Source organism: Drosophila willistoni (assembly GCF_018902025.1).
Source record: "Drosophila willistoni isolate 14030-0811.24 chromosome 2L unlocalized genomic scaffold, UCI_dwil_1.1 Seg139, whole genome shotgun sequence".
Lineage (NCBI taxonomy): Eukaryota > Metazoa > Arthropoda > Insecta > Diptera > Drosophilidae > Drosophila > Drosophila willistoni.
The window spans coordinates 3,050,578-3,078,337 of NW_025814046.1; the positions used below are offsets into that span (position 1 = coordinate 3,050,578).

At 34.6% G+C, this 27,760-nt stretch overlaps 2 protein-coding genes across 2 annotated transcripts; both read left to right on the plus strand.

Annotated features, from left to right (window-relative positions):
* Positions 1–33: 33 nt before the first annotated feature.
* Positions 34–2,656, plus strand: LOC6638405 (aspartate--tRNA ligase, cytoplasmic). The gene is made up of 5 exons (XM_002061326.4): positions 34–130; positions 521–624; positions 692–1,023; positions 1,086–2,110; positions 2,173–2,656. Exons 2-5 carry the CDS (start codon positions 541–543, stop codon positions 2,334–2,336), a joined length of 1,605 nt encoding a protein of 534 aa, XP_002061362.1. The 5' UTR covers positions 34–130; positions 521–540; the 3' UTR covers positions 2,337–2,656.
* A 5,361-nt stretch (positions 2,657–8,017) lies between these two features.
* LOC6638404 (protein vestigial) lies at positions 8,018–24,916 on the plus strand. The gene is made up of 7 exons (XM_002061325.4): positions 8,018–8,567; positions 12,736–13,216; positions 14,887–15,249; positions 23,878–23,969; positions 24,253–24,452; positions 24,520–24,593; positions 24,790–24,916. The coding sequence occupies exons 1-7, from the start codon at positions 8,472–8,474 to the stop codon at positions 24,837–24,839; spliced, it is 1,356 nt and encodes a 451-aa protein (XP_002061361.1). The 5' UTR covers positions 8,018–8,471; the 3' UTR covers positions 24,840–24,916.
* The last annotated feature ends 2,844 nt before the right edge of the window (positions 24,917–27,760 follow it).

Sequence of the window (27,760 nt, forward strand, 5' to 3'; positions counted from 1 at the left end):
TCTAAGAATACGATTTTTGTGTTGCCAAAATACGGCCACACTGATTCCGATGCATGCTGCTGCTGTTGCAATAGTCCGCGACGTTCGTGTAATCTATTCGTTTGTGTATTAAAAAGGCAAATAATAACTGGTAAGAGCAATGCAAGTACTTGAGTATATAAAAATATTTTAAAGTGAGTGATAAGAGTTAATAGACAATAATAAACATTTGTCAACTCGGATAAAAAGTGTCGCATGTTTAGGTTATGTGTAGACAAAGGGCGACTGCCCCAACCCCTCCACCAGGAACATATGGGTGATTGAACTTGCAACTGATGGCAGAAAAGCCGGAAGTCAAGTTGGTGAAAATTGCAAATAAGAGCAGTCGATTTGCTAGGTTCTATTTATAGACACAGTGACGCAACGTGTCTTTACCACCGCAACTTCTCCCCTCTTCCGCACCCATTTCATATATCGCCTGTTGCTGGCGGCTTATCACTGACTGTTAAAACATAAAATTTTATTCGATAAATTTTTACAGCCGTTTTTGTGCATTCCAAAATGGTCGAGGAGAAGGAGAATGTGTCAGCTAATGGAGAGCAAGTCTCTAAAAAGGGAGCCAAGAAGGCAGCAAAAGCAGCCAAGGTAAGAATATTTTGTAGACGTGGCTGGAAGTGCGATAACAATACTAAAAACATGTTTATCTCCACAGAAAGCCGAGCAAAAGGCCGAGTCGGCGGCAGCTGCGAGTGCCGGCAATGATGGCGAAGCTGGTGACAATGCCGTAGATCATGCCCAGGGTCGTTATGGTCTCTCCGAAATGATTCAATCGAAAGATAAGCGTAGTGAACGTGTTTTTGTTACTGTTCCCGAATTGGTCAATCATGTGGACAAGGGTTTGGTCTGGGTACGAGGACGTGTTCACACCTCTCGTGCCAAGGGTAAACAGTGTTTCCTTATCCTGCGTCAGCAGAGTAGCACCATCCAGTGCATCTTGGCTGTGAATGACATCATTTCCAAACAAATGGTGAAATTTACGGGAAAGTAAGTATACATAATTTGCCTCTCCATCTACATTATTTATTATTTTTTAATTAATTTTGCAGCATTCCCAAGGAGAGCATCATCGATATTCAGGCCAAACCAGTTTCAGTGCCCAATAAGATTGAATCCTGTACTGAGCAGACTGTGGAGCTGTGTGTCGAACAGGTCTTTGTTATATCGCAGGCTAAACCTCAGTTGCCGCTGCAGATTGAAGATGCCTCGCGCCCAGAGAATCCCGATGATGCAGAGGGATTGAACATACGCGTCAATCAGGACACTAGACTGGATAATCGTGTTTTGGATTTGAGAACACCAGCGAATCAGGCTATATTCCGCCTGGAAGCCGGAGTGTGTCGTTTGTTCCGTGATATATTGACCGAGAAAGGGTTTACTGAGATACACACTCCCAAGATTATTTCGGCAGCCAGTGAGGGTGGAGCAAATGTCTTCACAGTAAGCTATTTCAAGGATTCAGCTTATCTGGCTCAGTCGCCGCAATTGTACAAGCAAATGGCTATTGCTGCTGATTTTGACAAAGTCTTCACCGTGGGTGCTGTGTTCCGTGCGGAAGATTCCAACACGCACAGACATTTAACCGAGTTTGTTGGTCTCGATTTGGAGATGGCTTTCAAGTATCATTATCATGAAGTGCTCCATACAATTGGGAACACATTCACGGCGATATTTAAGGGTCTGCGTGATCAATACAGCCGCGAGATTGAGGCAGTGGGTCAGCAGTATAAGGTGGAACCATTTAAATTTCTGGAGCCACCGCTAATATTGCAGTTCGCCGAAGGTGTGGCCATGCTGCGTGGTGCTGGCGTTGAAACTGGGGACGAGGAGGACTTGTCTACGCCAAATGAGAAGCTATTGGGTCGCCTGGTCAAGGCGAAGTATGATACTGATTTTTACATCCTCGACAAGTTCCCACTGGCTATACGCCCCTTCTACACAATGCCCGATCCTAATAATCCCATATACTCAAACTCCTATGATATGTTTATGCGTGGCGAGGAGATTTTATCGGGAGCCCAGCGTATCCATGATCCCGAGTACTTAATTGAGCGTGCCAAGCACCATGGAATCGGTGAGTTAATCAAAAACATTTGAAATGAAAACCCTTTAATATTCACCTTTTATTTCTTATAGATACTACCAAAATTGCCGCCTACATTGAGTCCTTCCGCTATGGTTGCCCTCCCCATGCTGGCGGCGGTATTGGCATGGAACGTGTTGTCATGTTGTATCTCGGTTTGGACAACATCCGCAAAACCTCCATGTTCCCACGTGATCCCAAACGGTTAACGCCTTAAACTTACAAGCAACATCTTCACACAATTGAATTCAATTCATCAGCAAAAACTATGTTTTTATTTGCCCTGTGACTTTCCAATTTAGCTCAGCCTTTTTGTTCACCTCTCCCTTCTTTACCTCTCCCCCATTTTATGTTAGCATCCCCTTTCTCCTCCTTCTCAGTTAAGACTCGACATGCTGCAAAGTTGTTGAACAACAAAACACGAACTGTATGAAAAAAAAATGTAAGACTGCTTAGAGTCGAATTGATTTACACAAAAGAAATTGATCTACAAAAAATAAATATTTGCACGTGTGTTTGTACTTTATACATAACTAATGAATTCATTGTTTTATTGAAATCTGTTTAAAGTTTAATATTGTGTAGCATACTTTTGTGGGGCGTTCCTCAATGGGATTGCAAATATGTAAATATTTAATTTTTTTTAGTAATTAGCTACGTTTTGTGGTATTTTTAAACCTTGTGATTTCAAGTTATTATAACTAAATGAATCTTTGAACTAATTTTAGGTGCAAGGGAGCACTTAACCTTAATAATTTCATTGTGGAATTAATTTTGGTAATGTTTTCTAAAGGTTTAATTCTGTTTTTGATTTTGTACTTAACAAACATGCATTGGGGATGTTTTATTCGGAACTAACTTTATCTTACTTGCTATTATTTTGAAGTACCTATAACTTCAGTAACTTTCCCTGAAGTTGAAGACCTATCCCGGATATTTGTACATATGTTCTGATAATTAAAATTTCGCTCTATCTTTATTCTTTATAAATCGAACTTAGCCGGCTCGAGTTCAATCTTGCAAAAGAAGATTATTTCAAAGGCAACATACAAAAAAAGTGAGCAGGTTGTCTGTATATTCTGGAGTTCTTTAGCAAAGTCTGCTGATGATAGAACTTGGTAGTTCTTGAAATAGCTATACAGACAACCTGCTCACCTTTTTGTGTGTTGCCTTTGAAATAATCTTCTTTTGCAAGATTGACCTCGAGCCGGCTAAGTTCGATTTAATTTTCAATAGGTCGTAATCTCTAACAAGATTATTCTCTATATGTTTTAGAATAATATAGAAATTTTTAATGGGATAACTACTTTTACTTACACACTTTTTACTGACTACTAACTTTTATTTGTAACAAACTTTTTAATTGAATAACTAAGACACAGCAAATTTAAAAAAACATTCAGGATGAATCTACGTTTTATCTACGCATTGGACTGCGATTATCCTTATTATATCTCTGAACTAAATAAAACTTGATATAATAAGAGTTTAGCTCTTTTTAAAATGATTATAGAATATCTCTAAATGTAGTTGTAATTGCTAATCAACTTCATTAAAGTTGGTTGGTTGGTAAAAGTATTAAATGGAGAAAGGAATAATTACACTCAATATTATCAAGTCAATTAAAGTGAAAGGATTAATTTCTAATGTCATTAAAAGAATAAAAAACAAACACCAATAATGGATTTAAAACTCCTTTTAAGCTTTCTGCATTAACTGCACCATGATGGCTGACTGGCTAGGATTCATTGTGGGTCCTCACTTTTGTACATTCCTCACAAGTGCAGCACCTTGTCAATGTGAGAGAAAAAGAATATGTTGGCGGAGGGGTGTAGAGAAAAACACAAACAATAAATTGTATTCACTTGCAATCAGATGATTATCAATAAAGTATACGTCACGTTGTGAGCAAAAGAATTGTACAGAAAAGGAGCCCAAGGAGCGGAACACTGTTGACACAGTTGGCAAATACTTTTCGAGCGATGCACGAACAAAAGGACGAATGCGGAATTCCTACTCAATCTGTAGTCTATCGCAGACTTTAAAATCAAACAACAGAGCCCAAAGCACACTGAGAAAGAGATAGAGAGAGAGAGAGACTACCGAGCACTGGCGACGGCCACGGCGGAGGAGCTTGTCTACTTCAAGACACAATTGAGACGCACTCCATTTTATTTTCACACCGTTTTTCGTGTGGCATCATCATCTCTTCGTCATCTCAGACAGAGGCACTGAGCAACAACAACAGCAACAGCAACAACAACCCCTGTACAATCAAATGGGCGTGTCCATACACAGTCACATTTAATTTGTAAATGCCATGGCGCACACCATATTGTTGTCCCACTCTAACCAAATGAGCACTGTGTAGGTAGAAGCAGGATGGCTTGCGGGGGAAATTGCCATTTTGTTTTAACGTCTCTGCCTCTGCCGCCGCCGCTCTCTGTGGAGCAGAGCAACAACAGCGCAGCAGCTCAGTTTGTTTTGTCTCTTCTAATCGAGCGGCAGTCCGTAGCTCCCGTATGCTGCCCGGGCCTTTTTAATACGCGTAACAAACGACCAAGAAAACAACACAAAAAAGAAAGAAAATTAAAAAGTCAACCATTTGAGCGATCGTCGCCAGTGTTTCAGTCATTTTTCAGTGCAATTAAAGGCTAAAATTCTGATTTCACGTATATGTATTTGTATATCCATCTATGCGGTTTGGCTCACACTAATGATGTAGCAATCAGCATCCCGCGTTGACTTTTCCCCCCATTCGTTGTTCGCTCCGTTTCCGTTTCCTTTGCCGCCGTCGCCATCGTTTCTATCGTCGCCGCCGCCGCAGCCGCCGACGCCACTAGCCAAAGGAATTTATGGAATTTGGCATTTTGTGGATTTAGTAGCGCAAAATATTTTCATTGAGTGCCCGAGCAAATGTGTTTTTATTTTCAACATCTAAACGAGAGAGAGCGAGAGCGAGAGAGAGAGAAAAAATAGAAAAATATAAAATTAAAAATAATAGCTACGTTTTGAAAATTTCAAATATTCACGTGCAAATTCCCAGCGCTTATAAATGCTTAATTACTATTTAAATTAACATCATTTGAAATCTACAAAAAGAATATAAAAATAAAAAATTATTATAATTTATTGATGCTAAAACAAAAAAAAATGAGTGAAAATTTAGAATATTTTTGTATAATTTGTGCAGAAAACGTTTAATTAAGCTAATCTATAGCATTTTTGGATTTGCAAATGACATGACTTTCTTTTCGGATTATTCCAAAAATTTGCAAACGGTAAGTGAAATGTAAATATTGGTAAACAAGAAAAAACATAACAAAACGTAGTAGTTTATTTAAAAGGGAAGTAAAAAGGGGATATAATTCGATCTAGATAAGCGATATTTGTACCTATGGAAAGGGCTTAACGCGTATATCTAAAGATATGAGTTTTGAAGTTTGCATATAATCATTCAAGGGGAATTCATTTGTCTTACTTACTACAATTTTTGTCAAAGTTATTTTTTTTTTGACCCTCTGCATAAGGGAAAGTAGAAAGAATCCTTTTGGGATTGAATCTCAACAAATTATCAATGTCTCATAATTAAAAAAAAAAACGTAGATCTTGAGATAATGAAATTGAATTGGTATAAGTGGATAGAGAGGCAAGTAAAGGGTCCCCTTTAAAATTGTCGGACCCCAGGAAACAAATCATAACTTCAGATCAGAGAGTAACTCTTTTATATAAGTAATTTCCTAATGAATTTCATTATTAAGCAGTACGTTTTAATACTAATACTAATTCAGTTTCTTTGATGTAATTTAACAATTTAAGGCTTAACTCTTACTCTAACTTGAAGTTTACTACAATATCAAACTTAAATAACATTAGTATCTAAAATTAGATATTGTCTAATTAAATATAAAATTTTAATCAATGTTAATGTGTCAAAAGCTTTTACATCAAGTCGGAACCCACTTATATTTAAGGTTTTAAGACTCTAAATATCATTTAAAAATGTGGCATTAGGCGTTGGTTTTAAAATTAGTACATAAAAACCGCTTAAGAATATATTTTTAATGCTGGTTAAGTATTTAGAACGTTTTACATTTTCGTATTTTAATTTTGTGTAGGAAATTTAGCTATAATTAATTAATGTTATTAATCAATGTTAACTTTATGCAAATTGTAAAAAAAATGAAAAGAGTTTTCGAGGACTACCAAAATTAGGTTCTTTGGTACGATTTTTGCATAGAAATTTATGTTCTTTGCATATAAAATATACTATAATAAAAGTTGAAGTTGTATACAATATAAACTTCTTAAAACCAAAGAGTTGTTTAGAATCTTCTTAATAGTGATAGTACTATAATAATTTTATAAATATCTTTGAATTATTTAAATGAATATTCAAGAACACTTCAAAATCAAACAATTTCAACTATGCAAACAGTTTCGAATTCAATTTGTATTAGATTTCTTAGCCTATTAATAATCTCAAATCACTTTGCATTTAAGTTGCCAACAATTACGGCTGTGGTTTTATTATTATTTACATATTGTATTTCATATTAATTGTATGATATTATATTGTTCAGGAAACCGAAGACGAATTAAGAAAATATGTAAAGGGTTTGGTTCCATTTAAAGACAAATTTTGTCAACTGTTTTATTTGTTATTAGCTTTCCCTCTATAAATTGTTTATATTTCGTTTTCGTTTCGTTTTATTGGGATTTGACACATTCTAAACACGCTAATAGTTTGACTTAAGTAGTTTTCTCTTTACAAAAACCAATAAGTATTAATAAAGTATTTTAAGTCGTCGATTATTAAGAAGATAAAATTAATCGTTTTCAATATAAATTAAAATTTAGTGTTGATTTTAATGGTTATTTAATCATTTCTAATATGAACTAAGAAGGCTTTAATCTTCTTTTCGACTTACCATTCGACTAAAAAAATCAAAAATGTCCTCATAGTACAGAAATTTTTCTACTTAATCTATTAATAGCAAATTAGTTACTATTCTAACCATTTTTGGAGTTTAAGTTTCAAGGTAAAGAACAATGTTATTAACTTTGCTTAAAATAAGTTAGTTAGAAGTCCTGGACTAAGGTTTTTTAATAAGAAGAAGTCTCAAAGAAAGTTTAAAAAAGAAAGTAATTTATTTTATAGAATCAAAATCAGTATAAATAAACGAAGTATGGGATATTTGAGCCTATTGCAAGACCAAAAATTTAATGTAAAATCCGTCGGGGACTATATTTATAAAGACTAAAACTTGCCGTCGGCTCCGATTATGAATCTTATGGGTCGTATGTGTGTAGGTACAAATTGTTGTAGGTATTCTTGGTGTTTCTTTATCTTGGCATTGTTTGACACAATTAAGCGAAAATTTCGAATGCACTTCTATACAACACTCAAACATTTTCCATTCATTTTTTTCTATCTCTTTCTCTCTCTTTCTTTTTTGCAGTATGCAATTTTTCAACGGAAATTGACGTTCCAACGCCAAAGGGAAAACTGAAACCCCTAGTAGCAACAACAACAGCAACAACAACAATTACAATTACAACAATAGCAACAACTAACTAACTAACAGCAATCAACAATGTGGAAATGATAATTGCAATTGCCTGCACATAGAGAAACAAGTGAAAGAAAGTTGCAAGGCAACAACAACAACAACAACAACAATACCTGTGTTTAATAAGAGGGGAAAGAAAGAAAAAAAAAATAGTTCAAAAAAAGAAAAATAAAAGAAGAAAATACTCCATGAACGGGAATGAATTTCGAATTCATAGAAAAAGAAGATTGTGCGAAATAAAGAGGAAACAAAAAAACGACAAAGACGAAAAGTAATTAAAGCTCTTGGATATATACAATATATACTTATATATGTATATAAACGCGATGGTGTTTTACAATATGTAAATATAATTAGTCGAGCGGAGTTTTCATTCCAGGAATTCGCCATAATACAACAACAAACGAAAAAAAAAACATCTCACACACACACATACATACATACTGAAACGATTCGTGTTTAAAAGCCGGTTTACTGCAATTATAGCAACATATATAGATATATACAGAGATATATATGTATTCCTCAACTCAATTCAATGTCTAAAAACCAGGCCTAGGCCTAAAAGAAGGAGTGAAAGAGAGAGAGAGATAGATAAACGGAGTAGGTCGAGAAGGTAGTGAGTGAACAAGAAAAAAGTTAAAAATTATTTCCTCAAGGAAAACTGTGATTATCATTTATTCGAGTGCATAATTCCCTCTGTGTACCAGTGTCTGTGTGTGAGTGCATAGTGTTATTGCAAATTTTTAAAGGGCAATTGCAATTCGGCGATTGCGACGATGGCAGTGTCCTGCCCTGAAGTTATGTACGGTGCCTATTATCCATATCTATATGGGCGCGCTGGACCAAGTCGTTCGTTTTATCAATATGAAAGGGTGAGTAAACTTCAATTTAGGCATTAGGCATTGAATCATTAAGTTTCCTTAAAATGCTCCAAAAAGTATGCTACAAAATTCGGAAAAGCTTCAATTTTAGAGCCCTTGCATAATTAGAAACTTCTAACAAATCATCAGAATCCATTGTGAAGGCAAATCACTCGTTGGCAAGCAAGTCAAGGAACAAAAAAGACAAGAAAAAGTCAACGAAAACAGAAAAAGTGTTTGGTTTGGTTTGGTTTTGGTTTTTTTCTTGTTTTATGTTTTATTTCAAGGAATTTGTGCGTCTTTGTTTCGCTTGTTGTTTCGCTAACATTGATTTCGAAGATTTTTCTGTGATTTTGTGTGACAAGTACAGAAAAGTTCTCACGATGCCAAAAGGGCAAAACGAAAACAGAAAAGAAACTTGGCTCGGACTCGTCTCAAAGTTGTCGGTTGAAGTTTTTGGGTTTTGCCTGCCGTTGCCTGCCGCTGCGGGCACAAAGAAATTCTTGTGTCGCAAGTTCCAATTATACAAGGCCGCCAAGACCAAATCGAAATTGGCCTTTTATGTAAGTAACCGATACGACACGATTCCCTCTGATTCTTACTCTTACTTCGCTATAAAACTTTTGCATGCCCATAAAAGAGGGCCCTCGTACACCCGCTCTCGCTCTCGGTAGATAAAACTCACAAAAATCGCCGCACGACCCGGCTGAAACTGTTCTGGGCCTGAGCCTGCTGCCTGTTGACCAACCAATCGCAGATTGAGTCAGCAGCTGAGCTTGGAGCCCTTGGAGCTTAAGGATGACCGGTTTATACCTGAAGGCAAAACGGGCAGCAGACGCACAATTTTGTCCAACCGTCGACACTTTGTTCTGGGCTGACCGTTTGGTTAATTTATTGTGTGTATCGCCATTAGTTCTTTTGCCGATCTTCCGCGAGCTTTTTTGTTTTGTCAACCGATCTGATAACCCAAACCCAAAAAACGAAACAAAAATAAAGCCCCAAAAACCACACTAAACTCTCAAAAAGTCACCCAAACACAACAACAACAACAACAACCTTGTCTCGTGATTTATGCCGTGTGATTTTTGCCCTGACTTGGTCTGGAGTATAATCGAAATATCACTGCACCTAATAACAGGCGAGCATTGCAGATACATTTTGTATCTGTATTTGTATCTGAATCTTTTATGCATTGTTTTTGCACCTCTGGCTACTGCAATTTGGCAAAAGATCGGTGGCAGAGTACCAGATAGTGTTAACCGATAAGCCCAGACAGTCAGGTAACCAACTACTATATATATATATGTATATATATATCTATATACATATTGATTATGTGCTTGAATCAAGTGACAGCAGAAAGAGAAAGGCAAAAACCAAGAGGGCAGATAATATCAAAATTCATATGAAGAAAAAGTGTCAAAAGCAAAGCTTAAATTGAGTAGACAAATTTGAAAATTTTAAATTCCAAATTCTACATTATGTAATTATTTATATTCATTTGCTATACACAAGTAAATTTCATTCTTTATTTCATTATTAATAGATTCCAGTCAATATTGAGACACATCCTTCCGTCTACTCAAAATTGATTAAAAAACCATAATCTCAAAAGTTTTCAATGAAATCGTGAAGGATTTTTATTTATTATTAAGGACATCATAAAACTGATAGTTGTATGTTGATATGAATGCAAAAAGATAATATTATAGATGCAAAATTTAGTTTTAAATTGATATTACGAAATGTAATCCATTAACCACTTATAGAGAGTTTCCTTTATCGCGTTTATTGTTCGTCATTCAAAATATTGGACAAGTTTCATTTTCACTACTTAAACCATGGACGGATTTAGAAAATGTCAAGACTTTTTGGCTTAAAAAGTTTAGTGAATTTCGTTGTTGGCATTTTGTTCGTATAACAACTTAAAAGTCTAATTTAAAAAAGAACCATTTTAAGGTCCTAGTGGTTGGGCGTAAATATGGAAAAAAGGAAATTGATTCAAGTTGAAAATCATTTGAGTGATCGATATTTAGGAGGTGTCTAAGTGTTCGGTACCTTTTTGGACCCGTCCATAATTCGAACTCTTGGCTTTCTTAAGCGTTTTAACTTTTCAACATTAATAGTCACCTTGAACATTTACCAGAGGTTTATGGATATTTATATAAATATTAAAGGACAAAATTATAGATGACATATATATCCCTTGAAATAATCTTTAATTGATATACAAATGTGTAGCCCATAATCCACAGACAGATAGTTGCCTTTTTCCCATTTTCTGTTCTATTGTTAAAGATTAAAGATTTTTGAATAAGGAATTTGAACTTGAAAAACGAACTCATATATAAAACATGTATTACGATTTAGCAATCCAATGTAGGAACCATATTGAAGTCTATATATTAAATGGTAATTATATTATTTCGGATCCAGGGACGCAGTCTGAGGGTTGGAGATACCCCTGAAATATCAATATTTCTAATAATTTCTTAATTCTTTTCGAAGTGGTCGGGCGATTTCGACAAAAAATTCTAGATTTGTCATTGCTAAAATCTATTCTTATTTGAGATTTGTAGGTTAATGTTAAAGAGGCTATTCCGAAATCATTTTTCCTAGTAGATGTTTATCAAAATAAGCGCTAAATTTGATTTCATTAACATAAACGAGATAATTGATGGACAAACAATAATTGAATGGCGTCCATAACCAACGTTTGGGTTTAATAGTTTTCTTTTAATCTTTTATTTTAAAGAGTGAAGTTAAAATTTCATCTATTTTCGTATTCAATTATAAACTAAATTAGATATTGTTTCAAGAATTTAGAGATTGTGACTCTTAAATGTGCAGCGAGGACTTTGACAAAGAGAAGATAGACCGAAATCGTTAAACATTTTATACCATGAACAAATTCTATGGCATGGGATAAAAGTTAACCAAATATCCAAGTTTAACTAATTCAGACTTGAAAACATTTTAATTCGTAATCAAATTTATGAAATCTAATTGGCAATATAAATAGATTTCATAAATTCGACTGCTAAATCGGAATTGTTATTGTGATTTGGTTCAATTAGGTATCTATCTGAGCTTCGAAAGTACAAAAACTATAAAAGATTTGAATAACCACAAGATTAAAGTTCCCATAATAACATTATCTAAAAAAACATGACTAGCAAATCTTAAGGAATTGATACAAGAACAGAATTCTTGAAGTGAACTTAATTTTTATTGCAATATCTTCATTTAAGAGGATTGAAATTTGTTGATGACTTTGCAAAATGTTGTCTAATTAAGCCACCGACAGTTGAAAGACTTTGTAAACAAGCCGCAGCTGCTCGTATGCCCTCGCCCCTCTCCCCCACCCCATTCCCACTATTCCCCTTTTGGCCTTGTGCTCACTCCTCACCCCAATTGTATTGAATCGTTAGAGATACACCCACTTGAGGCAAGCGTTTGGTCATAAATCAAAGAGTTATTCCTCAGCCCCCCCCATCGCTTGCTCCTTAGTAGAATGCCAATGCATAAATGGATCGTGCCTGGTTAACCCATTATTAAACCTTTGGCATACGCCAAAGTGAAAGAAGACTACCTAGTTGAGTGGTTTTTGGGGATGAGCAGGAGGTCGCGGTCGGGTTATAGTTTATAGTTTAATTTTAGAAGCAATTTTTGGTTCCAAATGTTGCATTAGATTCAAATGGAGCGCAACACTAATGGGCTCATTAGAGAAAGAATAAGGGAGCGAGAGGGGATGGCGGGGGCAGGAGAGTTTTTGGGTTGGCGGCGACAATACGGAAGGTGTTGGTCGTAAATCGTCGCCAGCGCCGCATTATGTTTGACACTTTGTTAAGCTGGAAGATTGCGGCGTGATTATCGCCTCGTCTACAGTTCCCTGTCCCCGCCCCTCCGCTTGAACTTTTTGTCTTACCCTTGGTCTTCTTCGTGATAATATGCCAACGGTCGTAAATTTAATGGCGCATTTTTGTTCCCCCTTCTTAGCATTTTCCATCAGCATAAATTTTCGTATTGTGTCATTTTCAATTTGCTGCAAGGCGGCTCATAACTCATTTTCTTTCCAACTTTAGACTAGAATTAGAATTGGATTGGTGTGGCTTGAAAGGGCTGTTAAACTAAACCATTTGAGTCTAATATTATTTCTTGATCATTCTTCTATTTGCAGTTCAATCAGGATTTGTATTCATCATCGGGTGTCCAATTGGCCGCCTCATCCAGCGCCTCTGGTAGCTCTCATTCACCCTGCAGTCCCATTCTACCGCCTTCGGTGAGCGCCAATGCTGCAGCAGCAGCTGTTGCCGCCGCTGCACATAATTCGGCGGCGGCAGCTGTTGCTGCTGTGGCAAATCAGGCCAGTTCATCCAGTTTGCAATTGGGTGGCGGCAATGGAGGTGGTGGAGGTGGCAATGGCGGTGTGGGTGTTGGTTGTCTCGGCGGTCCAATTGGCCTAAGCAGCGGTAGTGGTTCCATGGGCAGCCAAGTGGTTCCTGGCAGCAGCAGTAGTGTGGGCAGTGCTGCTGGCCTGGGCATGAGTCCAGTAGGACTCAGTGGACCCGCCGGACATTCGTTACACAGTCGCACACATGCCCATCAAACGCATCAAACCAAAGAAGAGGATCTCATCGTGCCACGCAGCGAAGCTGAGGGTAAGCAATTGTCTATCATTTAACTAAATAGAGGCAGGAGTCTGTTTAGATGTCGTGTACATATACACAAATACATACATCGTTGCTTGTCGTAGCTAATTAATTTGCAAAACATTTTTCACATTTTTGCTGACATTCACCACAGTTGGACCAAGTCGCATTCCATTCCAGTTGGCATTCAATAAATTAATTCATATTTCATTATGAAAATCAATTGATTGCACATTTTACAACTATGTGAACATGGATTGATGGAGATTGAAAACAACAAACAAAAAAAAAAGAGACAAATTGTCAGAAATGAATGAACATATAAAAACTATTTATTTTATTTTAACTAAATTATCAATTTGGAATTAAATTTTTATCAAAACGTACATATTAGAAGGAAAGAAGCTAAAATACATACACATAAGATTTCTATCTTCTATTCTATATTCTTATAGAATCATGAAAAAAACTAGAAAATTTTTTTGAGGGACATACTCTATGATATAAAAAATTATTTTGGCTGTTTGGCCATTTTGTCAAATTACACGAAGACAAATAAATTAAACATAAAGAGAGCCCGAAAAAGTCCCAGTTATTTAAACTCCGATATATCCCTGAGGTTTCCAAACCCAAATACTTAGATTGGTAAAAAATTTCTTAGAAAAATTGTCAAAAAGCCTTTGAAAATCTTTAATTTCGTCCATTTTTGAGCGATTTTTGAAATGCAAGCTTTATTTTTGTCAGTGGAAAACATCTTTAATAACATTCGCTTTTGAAAATTAAATTTTTGGCGTACCTCTGATAAATATGAGAATTGACTTTCTAAAATTAATTAAAAGTGGGCCGAAATTAGAATGGGGACCGATTTGTTTTTGTATGATATAATAGTCGGAAAAGCAAGAAAATCTATCATAGCAAAAAAAAATCCTATGTAAATTCTCAAAACACCTTTTTTTTGTTCAATATTAAAATTCATCTCTTTACGTTCTATAATCTGTAATCCGTCTATTGTTGTGCAATTTTTATTAAGTTTATGTTTTTACTTTTTATCTTTTTACTTTTATAAGGGTCCAAAACACTATTATTTCCAGGCTTTGATTCGGGAAAATAGGGGAAATAACTCAAAACTGCTCAATTAATCTGGGAAAATCCTTAACTTTGTGAATCTGCCAACTTTTTTGTCGGATTTTTCGAATTCATCCCTTAATTTGGTTATTATAAAGTGATCCTTTAACAAATTTTAACTACGTGTTTAGCCAATATTTTGACAAATTAGCGAATTGTATACATTTTTTTTTAAATCATGTTTGATAATATTTAAAAATATTCCAAAATGCTATCCAGTTGAGATTAAGAATTAAAAAATTTTTCATTTTAAATTTAACCTGAGAAAAATATGTAAAACCAACTAAATGTTTTTGGAGTATTCTGCAAAAAACTTTGCGACTATCGAGTAATCCTCAGCTTATTAAATCACTTTTGAAATAAATTTTTAAAAAAATATTTTGAAGACTAAAACTTTTGAGTTCTTTATGTTCTTTTCAACACTTTTTATAAGGTCCTTGATAATTTCTAGTCGTTAGTTTCTTATAACGATTCTTGGCTTTAAAAAACTCAAAATAAATTTTCTTAAAACTATCTAAATAAATTTAATAATTTCGATTTCATATTTTTTGCAGCACGATTGGTGGGCTCTCAACAGCATCAGCATCACAATGAATCATCCTGCTCCTCTGGTCCCGACTCACCGCGTCACCCGCACTCGCATTCGCATGCGCTTCACGGGGGCGGCGGCAATCCATCAGCGGGTGGGGCCTCATCAACGGGAGTGGGCTCGGCAACTGGCGCCATGTCTAAGGAGCTGCCATTGGATGCCACAAGCAATAGTGGTGGCGGTGCTGGCGGCGGTGGCAATAGTCAAGGTCGAGCTCAATATCTATCGGCCACCTGCGTTGTATTCACCAATTATTCAGGTGATACGGCAAGTGTGGTCGATGAGCATTTCTCCCGTGCCCTCAACTACAACAACAAGGATGCAAAAGGTAGGCGTCATCATCATCATCACCATCAACCATAATCACTCCAACGAGTTGGTTGGGTTGGTTTCGGGGGGTAGACACATTACATTATTTTGATCAAAGAAGCCCGCACATGTCATGTACTTGTCCCAGCTGTCAGTTTGCGTGTTTAGCTACAAGAAGTCACTTTTTTCACTTCACTCCAGTTTGAGTAGGGAGTGAGAAGTTCTCCAGTTCCCAGAACCGAGAAAATTTTATAATTAGCTGAAAATCCTCTCCAAAAGGCGAAGTTATTAAAATGTTCTAATTAAATTGTGCAGTTGAGGCCAAAGAATATTTGTACAATTTGACTTTAAAGCCGTGAAAATTTTTGTGGGAGTCACTCGAATGGGAATGCAATTTTTACATTTGAATAATGCACATTTTTATTACCGATATATATTTAATTGATTCAAGTGTTTTGTTTCAAAAAAAATCGTTAAATAGTTAGTCATCCCTTAAGATTACTTCTAACTCCAAGAAACACAAAAAGATTGTTCAGAACTTTGCTTGATATTAAGTATGCATAAGTCTAGTATTAAGCTAGGAATCATAAATCTATAGTTTTTGTTTGGAATTCGACTTATTTAGACGATTTGTTTGGATATCTATTTGCAATCTGATGTAATAGGACAATTTGCAAATTTTATGAAAGTTTCACCTAATACGAAAAGTTTTCATCAAAATTTAAGTTTACTGCCAAAAATTGCAATCAAAGAAGACAAAGGATACAATTTTTAGCATTAAAATTCATATCTAAAAGAGAAAAAGTATTGTCTTGGTTTAAAATTCCAAAAATGAAAGAAAGTGTTGAAAATATGTGAAGAATTACATAACAAAACATTAGGATTTTCGGTTTAGGAAAAAAAGAATTTGTTTAGTTTGACAATTTATAAAAATTTGCCAACCACTTCGACCATTTATTAGTTTGGGGTAAAGATGAGAGAAAAAAGTACAAAATGTGTACAAATATAAAAATTTCAGCGGGTTTCCCGAGACTCTCCTCCTGTATCCGACCTTGAGAATTTATTATCATAGTTACGCTAGAAATGTCCATTAAAACACTTCACCAATATATCTATCCTATTTGGATAGTTATTAATTAAATTTGTTCTTACAATATGTAAAGCAAATAGATCGAGACTTGATTTTTGTCCAGTTTATCCTCTTTTCTAATCTTGCCAATATTTTTGGCCGTCGGCACTTTTCAAGTCTTAGAGGGAGCATTTTATTTCAAAAATTGGCAAAATACCGAAAACCGATTTCACCCCCCAAAAAATTAAGACCAACAATTTCTACTGATTCAAGAAAATTGTAGAAAATGTCATATTATAGAAAAATCCTTACACATATATCCCTTATTTTCTACTCTATCTGATTAAATACTTGATAATTGTATACATTTTCATTTTTATATCCCAAAAATCTCTTTTAATCAACTTTTCAATTGTATTTATTAAACAAATTAAGTTTAATTAAATTTTCAAAAATATTCTTGTTATTGATTTATTATGTTTTTAATATAAAAGAATTTAACATATTTTCAAATTCATTAAATGTTGGCAAAAGTTTGTGCGTTTCGCTTCTGTTTTTAATGTGTGAGATGTGTTTCTTTTTTTTGGCTTAACGTTCGATTCGTATGTATATATGTACATATATCTGTATATATAAATCCACTTTAAGAAGATGGCACTTGCCATTGCCCCTCTGTTTCCCCCTCTCTGGGGCTATCTCTTTCTGTTGGTCTTACCCTTCTTTTAGTCGTCTGTGAATGCCACAAAGCGTTGTGATGCGTTTCGTTTCGTTGCGTTGCGTCGCACACAATAAACCAAATAAATCAAGTTGCCACTTGCCACTCGCTTGTTCTTTCGATTTCAAAATTAATTACCTCCTTTAATGAAGATAAACGTTTCGTTTGTTCATGCCTGTCTGTCTATCTTCTCCTGCATTCATTTTAGTCTCTCTGTGTCTCTCTTTTGTATTTTGTATACATACTTATTTATGCAATTTTTAGTGACGCAGTTTTTCTTTTCGTTTTTCGTTTTGTTTTTCATGCTCAGTTTGGGAAATTTTTATTAGCATTTCATGGCTCAATCGATCAATTAGAATGCCGCATACAAAACATTTGCATGCTAAGCAGGTGGCACTTAATGTTAATGTTTGCTACGTGTTCCACGCCCCCTCCACCACCTCCGCCTCCACCTTTTGGAGGTGTACCCACACGCTGTTTCATCGTCTACCACATTTTCATCCTGCTCCATCATTTGCTTCTGCTCATTTGCAATCAATGCTCGCCATTTGAACATTTTGTGGCGTATTCCTTTTTAACCAAAGTTAAACGCAATTTCATCTGCTTTTCTCCTGTTTTTTATTGAGTTTTTGTGGCTGCCATTTTCGGCTGCCATTTTCCACCTCAATTTCAGTATGGCAATTGCTTGCTTTTGCGCAATCCCCACACACAAATGAAAATAATTTCCATTTTGTTAAATTTATTTAAAAAAAGAAAATCAATTCACAGTTTTTTTAAAATAATGTGCAGTATTGAAAAATTAAAGACAATCAATTTCTGAAAATGCATAAAATTAGTTCTCTTTAGGTCACTTCAATATACAAATTTGTAAATTTCAAATTTAATACACATATTTTAAATACTTTTAGTCAGTTTTTCTTTGGTATTTGTGATGTTAATGGAATTTACAAAATAATAATTTTTTACTTTGTTAATAAAACCCAATTAAAGGAAATTTTAATTTAAAACTCGACCTAAAAAGTTGCTTTTAAGGAACCATATTGTCTTTTATTGATAATATAGCATGAGGGCCAGATCTATAAACTAGCAAAGAAAAGGAATTAAAAAAAAACAGTAATTTTGAAAGGAAATTTGAGCAGGAAAAAGGACTCAAAAAACTGTAATTTTGAAACATTATATCGTTTATTCAAACATCCGAGTTTAACTTGGGGAAATTCTGATACTTTAAGCTAAAGCTAAACCCAAATATGAGATTTTATATATGAATTTCGATATCCATGAACGATTTTTCATCCAAAATGCTCGATTTCCTTCCCAATGTTCGATTTTCTGATCCAATAGTCGATTTCCCCCACCATTATTAATTATGAGCTAGATCGTCTATTGCCTAATATATTATAATTTAATGATTTTTAATTTGTAGGTATTAAAGGCATAAGATAAGTAAATATTTTGATGATAACGCAAATTTATGGTTCTGATACACAAATTACATGATATTTCATATCAGACCTTCCGATATGCCATTATGTGCCATTTCACTTCAAGCAAAATTTTTAATTTGTAATTAAAATGTCTGACAATACTATTTTCTATATTTTCTATATTTGGAATGTGTAAAAAAAACACTGATTGAAGAATTGCGTTTGGGATTTACAGGTCCTTTTACCTCCATTTCATTCTTTATTTCACATTTTATAGTAAATTTATTCAAAACAATTTCCTCATTAGTTTTTACAAGATCCCAAAAGTATATAAATTGATTATTATATAAATTAGATATTATATAAATTATCCTTGCATTTTCAATGAGTAGTTCAAAGTGGAATCTAAACACTCATTGATATTTGCATTTATTCATATTTGAACCATATTGAAACTAAATAAAATCTAACTAAACTAGGTCAATGGGTTAAGTTTTGGTCTATAAACTGAATGTTGTTCTGGCACTATTTTAGCCATTAAATTGCCAATGTTCGATGCGATTTAAGTTGTAAAACGCAAAGACAAAAAGAAAAAAAAAAATAATGGTTGTTTACGTTTTCGGTGTGCATTTGTTGTTGTTGTTGTTTTTGCTGCTTAATGGTATTTAAAGTTCATTTTGGTCATTTGTCTATTTGAAACACACACACATACACTTACACACACACACACACACACGCATAGACACATTTGCATTTTTACTTTTAAAACTATGCAGCATTTTATATAGATTTTTTTTATGGTAGTTGTTGTAGTTGTTTTATATATCGTATATATATATGTATATGTATATACATATATCTAGTTGGAATGTGCTATGAAATGTCGCAGGAATGCGATGCGGTCGATGTTGCTCTTGTTGTAGTTGTTGTTGTTGGTGGTGTGCGGTTCGTCTGACTGACGGTGGCAATGCCGAATGCCGCATAGATTCCTCATTACGATTTTAAAATGCATTTCAATTAACTGCTCCATACACACACACACACAGATAGACAAAACTCAAATGAGTGCGACAGAGAGATGGAGCAAGATGTGCAACAGAGATGGCAACTGGCACGCTTGCACTTTTCTGTATCTATATATCAGAATCTTATGTTTCCCTGGTTCTTCTACTTGCTTTCTGTTTTCGTTTTCAGTATTTAATTAGATGCCTAAAGAATTCGATTTAAAATTCCTTGGCACCCGCCTCGCACTGAAACGAGACACAGACGCAGACGCAAACGAACGAACGAACAGACGGAGGGACGACATCGAAGACGACGACGACCGAGACAACGACGACGATGGCCTTAGAGAGACCCTTCTAGGACAAGGTATCATTCTCATATCGTTGTCGCTGTCGTCGTCGTTGGTGATCGTTTTGCCTTATCAGGCCATAAATTCTTGACCATGATGATACACAACCCATGACTTCATTAGGCTACCAAGAAAGGTGAAAGGTGAAACAGGTACCAAACTCAGCTTCACTTGCGGCTTTCGCTTTTGAAGATGAAAAGTGAAATTGAACTGGCCACAGCTACAGCAGAAAAGTAAAGAAAGAAAACTCCTAATCTTTGTCTTTAAGTCGAATGGGATATACCCTATAATAGAAGCTAACAAAAAGATGTCTGCAACATAAATATACTTAAAAGTCAAGTGTTATAGGAACTTTATATGACTTGTTCTAGGATTAAAGGGCATACAGTAGTGAGGCACACTGTAAAGAAAGAAAAGGCAATCCATAATTTTGTTCGTTAAACCGCAATGGATATAGACCCTAAACTATTTTGAACCGTTCTGATTTTAAGATGCAAAACTGACTTTATTAAAAATTAAAACATTCTGCCTGTTTTAGTTTGGGAAGAAACTGGTTCAAAAACTGGATTTGAAGGTTTATTTAATGTAATTTTTGTGTAACTAACTATATAGTATATACTTCCCTTTGATTGAAATATAGTCAAAATAATTACAGAATTTTTCAAAACATACAAAACTTGCTGTTCGAAAAGTCAAACAGTGGTCCAAATCGGGTTAACAATGGGTAGCAAAAAGATATTCAAAGTTTGAAAATGTAACCCATAACTATGCGAACCCATAACTTTTTTACCGAACGTTTTCTTATAGCTTAAACTATGTATTACAGTTTTATAGAAGGTGTTTCTTTGGATGAGAAAAGGGTTATAAAGATTAAAGGGCATATTAAATGGTCAGGAATTGTTCATAATATTATAACTTTCGGTTTAGAAAACTCAAAATCAATGTTATGACGTAATATTCCACAAATGAGACACAGTACGAAAATATGATCAGATACTTTTCAGAATTGTATTGTTCTGTTTTTTGTGTTTAATTTTAAGAGCTATCGATCTTATTAACAAGCAGGCCCGGACTGGGACCCTAAGGGCCCACCCGGCATACAAGTTGAAAGGCCCCCTATACTATATGATTGAAAAATTATTTCCGAGGAGAATGAAAGGTACACATTCTTAGGTTTCAGATCAAGTATGATCGTTTATGTGAATAAAATAAAAACGACTTCTTACAAACAAACAACAATTTTTCCAAATGATTCTTCCAAATAAGGGCCCTTCTACCTTGAGTCCAGGCCTGCTAACAAGTTACGATTTGTCAGAAATTCAGTAATAATAGAATAACATTTCGTTTTTTAATAATTTCTAAATTGCAAATTTTATTAAGTGTGCACGACTAGCACAGGTTTCAAATATGGTAAAAGTAAGAAAATCTCTCTGAGTCGTGATAATTTTTAAAATCAATTTATGTCAAGATTGAATATATTTACAATATCTTAACTAGAAGATGATAGGTTTTTAGGACGCCTGAACTTTCCAAACGTAAGCAAGTCGAGAATGATCCTATTTAAAGGATCCTAACTTGAAGGCCTAAAAGTTCTCCTTTAGGTTGGACTGATAAGACAATCAATTTTAATAGAGTTTATGTGATCTTAATATACTCTGCCATTGGTTTTTAGGCAGAGGGTAAAGAAAAATCTTTAGCAGTTTACTTGTTTGCACATTAATGGGAATTCCTTAACTTCAGTTGAGCGTATGAGTGAATAGCTTCAACTCCTCCAGGCACGCGGCATCTCAGCCAGCTAGCCAGTCAGATATATAAGTTGAGAGTGAAAAAGAGAGAGCAGGGTGCACCATCGTCATCATCATCATCATCATCATCATCATCGTCATTATCGTCATCAGCATGCAAGGCACAAACACAAACGTGCCGTGGAAGTTGCGACTCGCGACGGCAGCCAAGCACAAACATTACACATCCACCACAAGAGCAGCAACAGCAAACAGCATCCATCCACCACGAGGAGTTGAGATTCGAGAGTCAGAGAGATGGAGCTGGAGAGACGGAGACGGAGTCGTCGAGTCACATCCTCGAATGTTGATGGCAATGCAGTTGTTGTATATTTTTCCCTCGAATTGAGTTTGGAATGTTGTCAACGCAAATGCGCCTATGCAAGTTTTTGGTATCAAGCTGATTCCCTGTAGTCTTTACCTCCCTGCACCATCTCCATCTCCCAACTAGTCCTCTTCCTCCTCCTTCTCCTCCTGCTCAACGACAATTGAACGACCAAATGTGGCTGCTATTTTCGGCTGAGAAGCTATCGCGAGCGAGAGTAAGAGGGAGCTCCATTACACGTAATGGAGATGTCTTCATGGCTCGTTGCCGGCCCAAGAATCGGCGCGCGTTTGCCATTTCATAAACGCGTAGATTTACAACCATTTAATACAAGTGATGATCCTGAACAAGAAGGCGACAATGCAACAACAACAACGACAACCGAAAACATTCCGCTCAGTTATTTGCAACAAGCCATGGCGCCGACAACGTGAATCTCCACCAAATCCAACGACTCCTGCGACTCCCTACACATAGACACCACACTGCACATGGCTCCTGCTCTCAATCTTTAGCAGACAAAAAGCAGGCCGCACTTTGTCAGTTAATCACCAATGTGGACTTGAATTGAAATTTTTACCCCATTGGTATTATTTCAAAGGCAATGTAGTTGACAGAGGGTGGAGAGGGGGAGTGTATGATAATCTTAGTTCACCAATGAAAATGGTGGAGCAAAACAAGTTTCGAATTATGAAAGTAAGCCAAGGATTATGTTTGCATTAAGCTCATTAAGACAAGAAAATCTAAAGGAACTGAGATTTGAAAGAAAATGAGGCATTACTTGCTTTTAAAAGGGAAGAGTAAATAAATAATATGAAATTTTTAGTGATTGCTACCAACCAAAAAAAAATAGGAGTCCAAAAATAATATTGAAACTCTGGGTTATATTTTTATTGAGTAAGCCTGAGTTCAACAACAGTTTTAAGTAATTTAAAACTACATATTAAGCAGCAATTATTTTGCCTTTGAAAATTTCAAAAAAATTTCGATATAGGCACACAAATCGTAAAAGTTATTTAAATGTTCTCCAAGTATTCTAAGTTTTTAATAACATCTTCATTCATTTTCATCTTCAATATTTTTAACTTTAAATTAGTATTTTGTCATTTTTGATACATACATCCAAAACTGTCAAATATTTTACAAAATTTTCGAGGACAATTTCAAAGAATTATAATCTATATTTTTTCATTGGAAACTGCATTCGATTGTCATTCAAATCAGTCAACTAATTCAATCAATTTTAGAAATGTTCAATATCAATTTCTTCCTGAAACTATTCTCAAAGCTTTGATAATATTCATACATCATAATTATATTACTGTAAAAATTCTACACCAATTACGTCCAATAGTTGATCAACATAAAAATATAATAGATAAAAAGATTGAATTTCTGTGAAGTTTCTTTTAAAACACAGTTATAAAAGAAAGAAGTTTAACGATTCAAATCTTTCTTATAGTTTTCAAAGTGAGATTTAGAAATATTAAAAGTAAGTTTCACACACTGTTTTGTATTTATATTTATATATTTATATAATTATTGAATTAAAAAAATTTCTACTCGAAAATATGAACTTTTAGTATTGTAACTAATCTTAATGCAGTAAAATGAGAGATCATGATCATGTATCAGAAAGATTTGACCTGTTAATCGTTAAGAAATCATTAGGTTGGGTCTTTGTTTAGCAAAGTCTTGAATATTAAGAGGTTTTTTTAAGGCGTTTCAAATACGAAAAGCCTAACCTACACTTAGTTTAAAGAAAGTCAATGATTGAATACAATTCTTGTATATTTGTTTCGATCACTTTGATATAACAAGTTAAAGTCTAGTATAAAAGTAGAACAAAAGAAAAAACTATCCTATATATAGAATGTATAAAAGACTATGTCGGCACTTTATAAGTGAGTCGATTTAAATGGAGAATGTACTTAAAATTGTTAAATTCCTTTATTTGTTGTTTTGTGTCTTTGCAGAAAGCAACAGCCCCATGTCGACTCGCAATTTCCCACCATCGTTCTGGAACAGCAATTATGTGCATCCCATACCCGCGCCCACACATCCACAGGTAAGCCACCTTTCTGGCCAGAGAACAATGGTAGCAGTAGTAGTTCGGGTTCGAGTTCAGAGTCAAAGTCAGAGAGGAGAAACCGATTACTGCAATACGTGCTGCAATTACATATAGTCTGTTCATCCTTCTTGGCTTTTGGTTGTGTCTCTCTCTCTTTGTGTATAGTAAATAAGTTGTAATTCGGTTTCGTGGCTGATTGGCTATCTTTTCTAAAAACCCTTGTTTTCCCCCCCTCTCTCTCTCTCTCTTTCGTTGTGTCTTTCAATTGGTACACCGACAGGTTAGCGACTTGTATGGGTCGGCAACTGACACTGGATATGCCACCGATCCGTGGGTGCCGCATGCGGCAGCTGCCCACTATGGTTCCTATGCCCATGCAGCGCATGCGCACGCGGCCCACGCACATGCCTATCATCACAATATGGCCCAATATGGTAGCCTCCTTCGACTGCCGCAGCAATACAGTCATGCTGGCTCAAGGTAAGCCCACAAAACGGCCACAAAACAGAAAGGGATTCCTTTTGACCAAGGGAACGTATATTTACAGATTACATCATGACCAGCAGACGGCACATGCATTGGAGAGTGCGGCAGCCTACTCGAGTTATCCAACAATGGCAGGTGAGTGTGTCTCTGTGTGTGTGTTTGTATGTGTGTGTGATGGGGGAATGAGAGACTTCAAAAAAGGTCAAATATTTATTTATGTATGCCAAGAATTGGCATGACAACCCTCAAAAACCCATTCGCATATTTCATTTAAATTTCTCCTCGTCCTTACTCCTTTTTTTTCTTTTCTTTTTTTCCTTTCCTTTCTTAGGTCTGGAAGCTCAAGTACAGGAATCATCAAAGGATCTTTATTGGTTCTAAGCGGCTACCTTTTATTGTGTGTGGGCAAAATTTGTATAAAACTCTATATCTACTATATGTCCCCCATCTCCTACACATCCTCCTCCTCCTTCTCCCCTTCACAATTGTATGGCGCAGGCTTCAGCAAATCTTTAAAATCCCCAAAAAAAAACTTTCCGCATATTTTGTGTGTACATCAGTTTTTCTGTAATTAAACAAATTCGCTTCTTAAGCAAACTGCAGTCTGTGTTTCTTGTGACAAAACAACAATTTTCTGTATATTTCATAATTTAATTTTACTTTATTTTACACAAAAAAAAAAAAAACAAAAACTTGAATTAAACATAAATTTTTATTTGTAAGTTTAGCATCCCATATCAGCAAATTAGATATTATATTATATATACATTAAATAAATAAATCTATATATATATATATAAATATATATTCATATTCGCGATACTAACGATCGATTCAATAATCAACAGACACACTTCTTGTATAGTTAACGAACTTAAAATACACTTTAATAACACACAACAAAACAAAAGAAAAAGTTAGAATTTATTTTGTTTAAAAATTTCAAATTTTTGCATAAATTTCACAAATTAGGTTATAAACAATTGAATGCAAAAACGAAACAAAACAAAACAAAAAAAGAAAACTTAAAACAACAAAGATTAAAAAAATTAACTAAAAATAAAACAATTTGAATACAATCATTAAACTTTTTGTGTGTATCCTTTGGAAATATAACTGGCTTAAATTTATAACTGAAACTACAAACAAACAAAAATTTTAACGCAGTAAGTACAGAATTTTGTTTTCAATTTGTAAATTTTAAAAGACAGAACCTGAACCTTTAAAAATTAAGCTAATTACGGTCTTTTATGTGCTTACTTTCACTAACTTTTTAGAAAACCAAAAGAACTTTAGTGTAAATCTAGGAAAATTAAGTGAAGTTTTATTAAAATATATAAAATGACTTGGAATAATATACAAAAATCTAGATTTGCCGGTATTCAAATCATTTAGTTCAGACATTTTGATTGTTTTTTAAATTTTTATTGAAATAAATAGTTGCTTATGGGTTACTCTTAATTTGAATTACTTTGGGGTGTTAGAAAATTTATATATTAAAATTAAATTATGATACGAATCTGAATTTCCCTACTGCTTTTAAATATTTCACAATATATGGAATGTTATAGCTTAACATACGTATAATTAATTATTATTATAATTATAATTATTAATTGTTGAATATTAAATCTTAGGCAGTGCCAGATTTGTAAGGGTTGGGAGATTCACTTGCTCTGGGCAGTGATTATTAGTTCACAGTTTTGGTAATATTTAGATATAAAAGGGGCGAAAAAGGGTGAATTAGTTTGGACTAGTTCTTCTCTTAGGAATTTTGAAAAGAACTCCACATAATATTTTATCCTACCCTTAGTAGGTTTTTTTTGGTTTCCCAGTTATTTTAAACTTAAAATTTCAACCTAAAGTCTTACAAAAAGTTCTTAGTGCTAACCAAAAACTGAATTACCATATTTGCTGACAAACTCTTTTCAAACTCTATATTGATATACATACAAGGTGGCGCAAAAGAAGTCATCCGATGTTTTATTTAGAAAAAAATGAGATCCAAACAACATCGGATGACTTCTTTTGGCCCGGATGACTTCTTTTGCGCCACCTAGTATAAAGACAAGTAGAGGTAGCATCATTCAAAGACTAAATACTAATTGTATATCTATCAATTAGTGTATCTAAACATAGCTGTATCTGTTAACTAGGATATCTCAAGCTTAGATACACTAATACACTAGATTATAGATACACTTCATAAGCAACTAACATGCTATCTCACCTATAAGTTACTGATGTTAAATGCATAGATTTAAAAGCGATATACCAGGAAAATATATAAAAGTGCGCTGAAATATTTCACACAGTCTTAAATTATAAAATAATCTACCACCCTCAAAAATTTTAACAAAATCGGTGACACGGATACATGAATTTCACCTTGTAAAACGAAGTATTATCTAACCTTATTTTGCATATTTACAGAGTAAGTAGATTTCCACATTTTATAGAATAGAAATTCCAGATACTTTTCGGTGATGGTCCAGAGTTTTTGACATGTTCATCATGAAATTTTTCACTTATTGTAAAATTATTTACGATTAATTGTGATTTTCAATTATCCAGAACACAAATTATCTGAGTTTGACTGTGCTTAAAGGGATAAAATAGTCCGAAATTAAAAATAAATTTGCCTTCATAGGTCATTGAAATTTGTGACATTCAAAATAACTGGCAGCAATTAAGTAATTGTAATCGACCATAAATAAATAAAGTCTATCGCATTATCAATTAAATCTTTGTCAAATAAGTAATAAAGATTTTCTATAAGAATTTCATATTTGATTTAAATTATGACCGTATTTACGTCAACATATCAACTTATCAGATGATCAGAATAAATAATTTATACAAATCCTTCTCCGTCTCTCGCTAATGATTTCATTTTAAACAAGCCCAGTGAGCTGAGCTTCTTCCTCCACTTGGAGATAATCATCAGGAAAGAGAGAGAGAGGGAGGACGGCAAAATGAAAAAAAAGAATAAATAAATTTCATAATCGTTAATGTCTCTACATTGCCTACATATGTGAATGTTTTCCACGCCATTTAGCCAGGCGCCTTATTAATCTCGGGCTATTTATCATCTGGAAGGCAAAGGAAAAAAAGATGCATAATTAATGAAAAACAAATCTCAGATATAGGTAAAGAATCAGACAGATCAGACTGTTGTATTGTAACTCATAAATAAGATATAAAGTCACTGTGTAGAAGGCACACTGTGACTGCTATGACTGCTACTACCAAATAGTGACTTCCTTTTGAACCGGATGGACAAGCTTTTCGCTTTTTTTGTC

Coding starts and splice junctions, on each gene's coding strand:
- LOC6638405 (XM_002061326.4), top strand. CDS start 541: ATGGTCGAGGAGAAGGAGAATGTGTCAGCTAATGGAGAGCAAGTCTCT. Junction 1,024..1,085: donor ATGGTGAAATTTACGGGAAA/GTAAGTATACAT, acceptor TTAATTTTGCAG/CATTCCCAAGGAGAGCATCA. Junction 2,111..2,172: donor TGCCAAGCACCATGGAATCG/GTGAGTTAATCA, acceptor TATTTCTTATAG/ATACTACCAAAATTGCCGCC.
- LOC6638404 (XM_002061325.4), top strand. CDS start 8,472: ATGGCAGTGTCCTGCCCTGAAGTTATGTACGGTGCCTATTATCCATAT. Junction 15,250..23,877: donor CAACAACAAGGATGCAAAAG/GTAGGCGTCATC, acceptor GTGTCTTTGCAG/AAAGCAACAGCCCCATGTCG. Junction 23,970..24,252: donor CCGCGCCCACACATCCACAG/GTAAGCCACCTT, acceptor GTACACCGACAG/GTTAGCGACTTGTATGGGTC.